The sequence below is a fragment of the Scophthalmus maximus genome, chromosome 17 (assembly GCF_022379125.1).
Source record: "Scophthalmus maximus strain ysfricsl-2021 chromosome 17, ASM2237912v1, whole genome shotgun sequence".
NCBI classification, from domain to species: domain Eukaryota; kingdom Metazoa; phylum Chordata; class Actinopteri; order Pleuronectiformes; family Scophthalmidae; genus Scophthalmus; species Scophthalmus maximus.
The window spans coordinates 7,914,927-7,923,944 of NC_061531.1; the positions used below are offsets into that span (position 1 = coordinate 7,914,927).

The window sequence follows — 9,018 nt, forward strand, 5'->3', positions numbered from 1 at the left end:
TTGGTCAGGAATAATATACGTCACACACAATGCTAAATATATGTTATCATATATTATAATATTATATAAAAATATGTATTTGTCACAAAGTCCTGCATTTGTGTTGTGGATTTCTTATTTTTATATTGCTATCAAAATACACCAATGATCACAAAACCAAAATTTTGCATTAACAGGACTGAGGATTGATTTTGCAGTTTTTTTTCTCCTTTTTCTTTTCTTTTACACAGTCCCTGAATGATGCTGTGAGGATGGAGTACATGTGAGAAGCTTTCTTATTTCAAATGCGTGCGGTTTTAGTGCAAATCATAAAATGTTTGCACCCTTAAAGTTGTGGAAATTCGGCTTTTATTGTGAAAGGGCCCGGCCGGAAGTAGGTGGAACCAAGTCGCGACACGACGCTGGTGACCATCCGGTCTCAGGTAATTCTACTATAAATGATGCTTAAGTCATTTTAACGACCTCTTTCGAACAAATTAGTTGTACGGTAGCCCTCTTCAACGTCGTCAACGCTAACAGTCTTACTTCTCTCTTATTTCCCAGCCAGAGGAATTATAAAAAAAGAAAGTAGCTAAAAGTGAGCTAGCTCTGTTAGCAGCCAGGGCTCGTTAGCCTGATACTCTTCTATGTTTCCTAACGGTTTGTTCTCCTGATCACAAGTCTAATGTCGTCAACACCGGCACATGAGCCAGTGAAATATGAGTGTATTGAAGTAGCTCACGCAGACTGCAAGGACAACTTTGTTTGTGATTGTCTGGTGTCTGGGACAGTGTAGCTTCCAATGGAGCTGACAGTTCAATAATGACTTCTGATCAGCACCTTCAGGTATGACAACCACGGACCGACTCGTGTGAGAGGAGCTGCTGCAGCTGGATATTAAACGTTGCTCTCAATCCGTTTGATTCATACGTTTTTCTGTGAGATACTGACTTTTGCCAGAAAATGAAAATAGATGGAGGACTGACAGGACACAGGACAACTTCTGTTCCACTGATATCTGTATGGACTGGTTTGCATTACATTTACCGCAGCACTGTGCGGTGGATGATATTGCTGAGGCCGACATATTGTAATTATATCATATCTAAAAAAAACAAGGTCGCCGAGTCCATGGTCCAGTAATGTAGGAGAGGAGCCAAATTAACGCTGGCTGTTGTTACTGCCAGGTCCCATGACGTAGTCAGCCCACTGATGACGTCCGCGTGCAACTCCTGTCTCCACAGTAACAAGTCTGGTTGAAGAACAAAAAAAAATGGCCGAGGTTCAAGATGAGGGTTTCCCAGCTGGAGACAGTGTAAACCGTTCCTCCAGAGCCACGAAAAGAACACGTATGTCTCAGAAGCTAACGTGCACGTCGAGAAAGAGAGCTCGGGTGGACATTGGATTGGCATATGAGAGGTGGAGGGAAGTGAAAGCCACAGAAGGATTGAGATCTGATGCAGAGGTGGCCCAGTGTCTCCTGGATGAGTGAGTTCACCTTCGACAGCCTCCTGCTTGCAGCAACAACTCCTTGACTGTTTCTAACTTGCCAAAGCTGTTTGTAGCTTTGAGCGACTTATTAGAGCCCGACCGATATGAGCCTTTCACAGACAGTAGGGCTGCAACTAACGATTACTTTCATGATCGATTCATCTGTCCATTATTTTCTCAATTAATCGATTAGTAATTTGGTTCATAAAATAAAAAGAAATGGTGAAAAATGTCGATTGTGTTTCCCAAATCACTAGGATGATCTTTTGTTTTGTCCTCACACCAACGATATTCAGTTTACTGTCACAGAGGAGCAAAGAAACCACAAAATATTCACATTTAAGAAGCTGAAATCAGACAATTTTGACATTTTTTTCTCATCAAAACTACTTGAACCGATTAATCGATTATCAAAATAGTTGGCCATTAATTTAGTAGTCGGTTACTAATTGATTATTCGATTAACTGTTGCAGCTCTTCATATCAGTATCAGCGCCAATGTTTACCACTATGAAAAAATCCACATCGGTCAGGCTCTAAATATAATTGACACATACAGAGCTGCTTTTCTTGTCCAGGTCTGTCCTGCCCTGCTGCCAATTTTTGTTACCGCCAGTCGAGCAAATGCACGAAAGATGAATCTGAACGTATGAATCTGTGTGAATCTCCTGATGTGCGTGGTCTTTGCAGTGAAGCTTTTCAGGGTAAAAAGTGCCTACTAGCGACCCAAGTTGATTGGGAGGCCGTTCACACCTTCCTCAGGATAGACTGAGGGAGTTAGTTGCGACCGCAGTGGACTGAGGACAACAATCCTTTTATGTTGCCCCCTATGGAAGACACAAAGTGTTTCTCATGCAATTCTGGCGGAGGAACAAAACTTTATCAAAATAATGCATGGTGAATATTGACATCCTGTGTATATTTGTGTCTCTCTTTATGTATTTTGCACTTAAGAATGAAGAGGTTACCCTCCACGCCAACATCCTCGGGAGCCAATCATAAAAAGATAAAAGTCTCGCAGTCAGAAGTAAGAGACAACACTGGAGACTGTGTGAGCGTCAAATTTATGCAATTTCTGTGCATGCAAATGCATGTTCAGTACATCTGAAGTTACTGAATTGCATTGCCATTTGCCTGTGTGTGTGTGTGTGTGTGTGTGTGTGTGTGTGTGTGTGTCTACAGGTACAGACACTAATTGAGCAGGAAGTTCACAGTGCAGTGAAAACGAATGAAACCAAGCTGCAGTGTTTAATAGAAACTATTGAGAATCTGGATCGTGGAGTGGACTTTGAATGCACCATCCAAAAACTGGAGGTCGGTTGAAGTAGTGGTTCACATTTTTACATTGTTGTTTTCCCACCAGCCTTCTTTGTTCTTTACTTATGTTCCCTTCTTTCTTTTATCTCACTTCATTCTTCATTTTCTTTTAGCTGTTTCAAAATCTCGCGTCTCTTGTCTTTTTCCCCTCTGCCTCTGTCATCCTAAATCTGACAGATCGTGTTAAACCTGCTCTTCATCTGTCAACCTTCACCCATTTTTATGCTGTTGTACTCCCTAATTTTCTCTCCATTAAGGTAAATTTGTCTGAACTGTACATTCACCTGTGCATGTATATTTTTGTCACCCTGACATTTGTTATCTTGCAAAACGCAAAGTCCCAAATGTTTACATTTCATTTATTTCCCAATAAATCTTTACAGAACGCTAACTCTCTTTCTTAGACTCGAATTAACACGCTGACGAAGAGAACAGAAGCAGCTCTCGCCCACATGACAAAGACACAGAAAAAGGTTTAATGCAGTTAACACACACACGTACATGTAAATGCGTATCAATTGTTAATGCACTGACATGCATGCTAACACACACTTTAAACATTTGCCGTTCAGAGTCAACATCCGTCTCCTGTTAACGTGGACATCATCAGGTATTTAGAGCCAAGTGTGCTAATATGAGTCGTCTGTGAGAGTCATGTCCTTTATGTAAATCTGTACAATTGCATTTCTTTGGATTTATAATGTTTTGAGACTATTTTATTCATTGTCCAACTCTGCAGGATAGATTCTGAGGATGAAGCTGTGGAAACCGTGTCGCAGAGTAAGAGCCCAGCGAGCACCAGTCAACATTTTCAATTGTTGCTCTTGTTTATTAATTGAATGCAATTTTATTTTTCAACAGGCAAAGAGAGCATGGATCGCACGGGCAAGAGTGGGGAGTTCTTGCAAGTGATGGTAAACAAGTGTTTTCAATTTTAATGAATTTTTAATTGAAAGGAATACTAAATGATCAGCTTCTATAAAGGACTAGGGAAATGCATTTAGTCTATAGAGTTATTAATTGTTTATGTTTGTTTACCAGAATATAACATTTCCTCATAGATCAGTGTAAATTGTCACTTGGACAATAGTTAGTCATCTGAGTTGAGGCTTTGGAGTCAAGAATTAAATGGTATACTCAGAGGAAAGGATTAAAGTAATAACATGTTATTAATTTAGTGGCTTACTCTCTTTTCAGTTACTTGAAAACAGTGTAAACACTGAGGCTCTAGTTGATTTGTCCTTTCTTTGCAGGAAACCACAAAAGAGGAAATGATGAAGATGCGTGCCGATAATGAAGGTGAAATGATTTTATGCAAGCGAATGTTCGAGTAGTTCAAGTTTAATCGAGACTAAATATTCGTCTTGAAGCATTACTTGAGCAACTATGATGAACCAAATTCAGTAACAGGAGTCGGTCAGTACATGAATAAATAAACTAGACTCTTTCCCTGTCCCATCCCCTCTTACCTGTGATTCTGTTTTAAGCTTGGGAGGCTGCCATGGAGGATTTAAGGGAGATCTCAGCTCCTCCAGTTCCCACTCCTCAGGGTTCTCCTGAGTGTAATGTAGGTTACACCATTATTTGATATTTTGAATTGAATTTGGTGTAATGACCGTAAAATACATCCCTTGCCTTTTTCACTATTCTTTTTGATAATTCTTTCCCTTTTTTAATTTGCTGATCTCTATTTTTTTGGGGGGGGTTTCCAATTCAGAAAAATGTTGACAAGTCCAGGATGACTGAGGAGCCAGAGGCTGCGACTATGAGAGTAGAAAGTCCTTCTTCTGGCAGGGATAACATCCCGAAGCACACAGGCTCAGGGCAGGTAAAATACACACTCACACCAACCAAAACTAGTCATTTGCTTGACTGACTGATTGCTCACATTACCTCCACTCCTCTCCCCCTCTCTAAGCGTAATGTCAAGCTCTTATACCCTCCACTTCCCTCCACCACTGTCCCCTCCGTCCTGGACTCGGAAGCGGCCTCATTCAACATCCCCCAGGGTCCAGAAGTACACTTGGCCCTCATCAGGGACCCTCCAGGCCTCTCTGTGCTCTGGAAGGTAGTGGAGGAAGACCCCTGTGCACCGCCCATGGATAGTTACAGGTGAGAGGCAGCACAGGGCAAGTGATGGTGTGTTAAGACAGCAGGTTCCTAAGATAAGATAATCATTTAGTCTAGTCTTTGGACATTAGTCTATGACAGGGGTCACTAAAAGGCGGACCGCAGTCCAGATCCGGACCCAGACGCCATCCTGTCCGGACCCGGATCCACAACTGATAGATCACTGAGAATAGCAAATTTTGACTGGCGTTCCATTTTACTGGTGGAGCGTTAGCTGTCACTACACTGCTTGGCGTCCAACGTATTACAACTATCCGCGGCTGGCCCTAGTCGGGAAGCAGGGGGTAAGTTTCACTTTCTCCAGGGCTAAAGCGCCGTTTCGCTCCGGGACCAACCACCAACCACCAAAATTTCTCCAACTGGACCTCCCTGAATTTTAATTGAATACTCCTGGTCTATTACATGTCCAAAGAAAAATCTGTATGTGGGCCAAAATTTCAAAACCCAGAGGTATTCACTTTACTATTATACTGTATATGCCAAAGAAACAAGAAGATAATACCACATATTCTCAGGAACCTGAGAATCCGTTTGCCAGATGGATACAACACCCTGGTGATCTGGTGCCACGACTGTGTGATCTTGTTTTCTAGACAAAATGTAAAATCATTTTCACTGCATGATGAAACCATTCGTATTTAAATTGTTGATGGGATTTTGATTAATATTTTGAAAGAAGCAGCCACTCTCAACCAGGTTGATGACAGCAACAATGCTTTATGGGTTATGTCCACATATGACTGCCAGGTGGAAGCACAGATCAGTCTCACAGCGCCCTCCACTACAGCTGTCCCAGCCTGTTCATGTATTCTCTTTCTCTCTCTCTCTCTCTCTCTCCCACAGCATCTTCATGACCTCGGAAAAGGTTAAGGGCAGCGGCGTCTTCCGAAAGTGGAAAATGCTCGGTGAAGTCAAAGCCATCACACTGCCCATGTGTGTGATGGTCACAAAGTACAAGCCTGGGCACAAGGTGTGTGTTGCCGTGGTGGGCAAAGACACGTTTGGCCGGTGGGGGCCGTACAGTAAAGTCGTGACTGCAGCCATACCGGCCTCGTTGGGATGAGGATATGGTTTCAAATTACAGACAATACAAGCACCTACTTGAAGTGGGATATACTTTTCTATTCACGTTTGTACTTTTTCTTAGTTAAGTTGTTGTACAAAGCATCTTTTTCAAGTTCCCCAAGTTTTTTTTGGGGGCAGTGTCGACAATCACAACCTTTTTGAAACCAAATAAAACAAGGTTTAAAGGAACCAACATGTGTATATGATGTTTACCGCTTCTGTTGTGCCCCCTTTTTTATTTAAGATTTTTTTTTTCTTCAACTTTTGTCATTCAAGTATGAAATCCTACAGTTTATTTGGCTGATGGCCGAGAGTAAAGTACACAACAAACCTAAACGATCTGGTGGAGGACGGGATGCAAGTTTTCTCATGCCGTAGAAACAAAATGATTTCCAAAGATGAAAGTGAGTCTACGGCCTCAAAATAGTGTGGAAATAATTATGTAAGAGTGAGCACTTTTTTATTGTAAAGATAAACATGAATATGTGATACACATAGATTTCCACTAAAGGAATGGTTAGTGGTGAACCTGTCGGCTGGTTTAGTTTTGATCCACCTGGGTTCGTGGGCGGCACTTGGTTTTGAAAAGTGGTGGGGACACTTTTTCAGATAAAAACAACATCTATTATGGCTGTATGTAAGATAAAAACTGTGGACGATCTCAGGTACTTTTCCGGTCAGTCCCCACTGCAAAATGTCCCAATTTTCTCGAGTTCATGTCTGAAAACAACTTTAGTGGTGCTGGCCATCTGACTCCAAGAAACCCTCATTACTGCGGAGGAAAACAATACACAGCAACTAACATGACCGTCAAACCAAAGGACTACTGACACACACAGCCCTTGACACATTTCTCTCGGTTAAGTTTTCCCTTCATTTCTAAACGTGATGCAAAGCTAAAGGTTGTGGTGGACTGAATTGTTTTTTTTTTTCTGTTGCTCTTTGTCTTTGTGGTTATTACAGTAGTTTCAAAGAGGATCCGGTCTAGTGCTCGTGCTGTTGTTCATCGGGCACAGTTTGATATTATGCTGTGTGTGGAGGAGTGGGAGTGCAACTGTAAAGGGAGTCATTAGATCCACATTGCATTTCTGCTCCTAGCATCAGCTGTGTGTGTGTGTGTGTGTGTGTGTGTGTGTGTGTGTGTGTGTGTGTGTGTGTGTGTGTGTGTGTGTGTGTGTGTGTGTGTGTGTGTGTGTGTGTGTGTGTGTGTGTGTGTGTGTATGTGTGTGTGTGTGTGTGTGTGTGTGTGTGTGTGTGTGTGTGTGTGTGTGTCCCTTTACACAGTAGGGAAGCACAACAGACTGATGGGCCTCCTAAGACCACTTAAAATCACACAGCCCACATCCACTCTGACACACACACTTTAACTCACACATTGGCCTAATTAGAACTGACACCATAGGAGAGAGGGCTTAAAAAAAAACAAAAAAAGAGGACGAGGAACGGGAACTGAAAAAAAAAAGAAGATGGTGCAGCGAAGCCCCATAGAAAAAAAGCGGAGGTGGAGTAGACAGTGATTAGATAGCAAATATGTTCTTTAAAGTTCCAAAGTGTAGTGTTGGCAGAACGTCGGCCTGCTTCGTCAGTCCTTCCCCTCCTGGAAAGGGGATGGTGTGTGTATTACACCTTTCATGAATGTGTGTTTGAAACGCACGTTGACTCATTATCACCCGCATTTTACTTTTTACGTTTTATTTAACGTTTAAGATTGTGTATTTTAAAGCTCTTGAAATGTGTGGAATACTTTTTAAGGTTCTCTATGAAAATGGACAACCTCCAATGTCAATTCTGATAAAAACATTCCACTTAAAGTTCGAGTCGTGAACAGCGGCGTAGCATGTGTCGGCAAACGGTATCCCTGCAAAGGTAATACTTGTAAAGCCTTGGTCTCCAAAGAAAAGAAAAGATGCAGGACGTACCTGAACCCCAGTGAGCTTACTCAACTTGCCACTACAAAGGATTGATCTATTTTCAATTTACATTTATAAACATGTACTGTACTGAATCTCAGCTTCCAAAATACAGTTATGGAGACTTTTGCCCCGGAAAAATGATCAAGTCACCCCTGTCAGGGTTCTCTGGCAGTTTTAGGATGCAAAAAGTTCTCAAAATTAGTCTAGAGTTATTTGCAATGAGTGTCAATTTACTATGGCATACTTTGGAATTCTATTCACCGTAAAGGCGCATGGATGGAACTGCACATGGGTTATGGACAGACGAGCAGCTGGCCTTGCTGCACTGCACACTACCCCGCTGCCTTCTCATGGTGTATCACTAGAGGGGGATGCTCGACAGGCTATGGCGTTACAGACCAGGCATGTCCTTTCATTCTCTCTGTGTGTGTCTGTGTGTGGCATAGAGGTTTCAAGGCATATCCATATTTTGCATATTTGCACCTTGGTTATGAGGAAACGTGCATGTGTGATGCCCTACTTCCACGCTCCCTTGAAATTTCAGGGGTAGCTTCTGTGACTGCAGCTTTCTCTATGAAGAATGCAGCTCATTCGAAGTCTGATACATTGAAATAGTTGGGATACATATAGATCAATTTAATTTCCTGTATATTATATCCCCCCAATCTGCCATAATGTTAAAACCAGTCAATGCAATGGCTGTTAGGGGAATGTTCTCATATTTTGCAATGAAAACACAGACACACACACACGCACACACACACGCGCACACACACACGCAATAAATGGACCTAAAAGCCCTTTTAGACAAGACGGAACCGAATCCTTCACGCATGAGTCACCTTTAGCTTGAGATTATTTATGCACATTACTTATTCATGTTCTCATCTTGCCTCACCCCAAAGTTGCAAAGGTTATCGCGCCTCAACAGTTTAAGGAGCTTGAAAAGTCAGAGGAACACCAGAATGATTAAGATTCTCCGGAGATCAAGTTTGTATCAGTGGACTGTTGGGATTGTCCGGTCACAGCCAACCGCAACGGAGACCTGCAGGTCGCAGTACTATGGTGTGGATGTGTCTACAGTACATGCTGAGGTGTTGTGCATGGGGTTGTAGTAACCAAA

At 42.2% G+C, this 9,018-nt stretch overlaps 1 protein-coding gene across 1 annotated transcript; it reads left to right on the plus strand.

Annotated features, from left to right (window-relative positions):
- The first annotated feature begins 369 nt into the window (after positions 1–369).
- On the plus strand, positions 370–6,183 carry atf7ip2 (activating transcription factor 7 interacting protein 2). Its single transcript, XM_035616279.2, has 13 exons — positions 370–422; positions 1,224–1,467; positions 2,425–2,521; positions 2,653–2,784; positions 3,192–3,260; positions 3,360–3,397; positions 3,527–3,567; positions 3,649–3,701; positions 4,041–4,086; positions 4,275–4,354; positions 4,505–4,615; positions 4,706–4,899; positions 5,761–6,183. Exons 2-13 carry the CDS (start codon positions 1,253–1,255, stop codon positions 5,978–5,980), a joined length of 1,296 nt encoding a protein of 431 aa, XP_035472172.2. The 5' UTR covers positions 370–422; positions 1,224–1,252; the 3' UTR covers positions 5,981–6,183.
- The last annotated feature ends 2,835 nt before the right edge of the window (positions 6,184–9,018 follow it).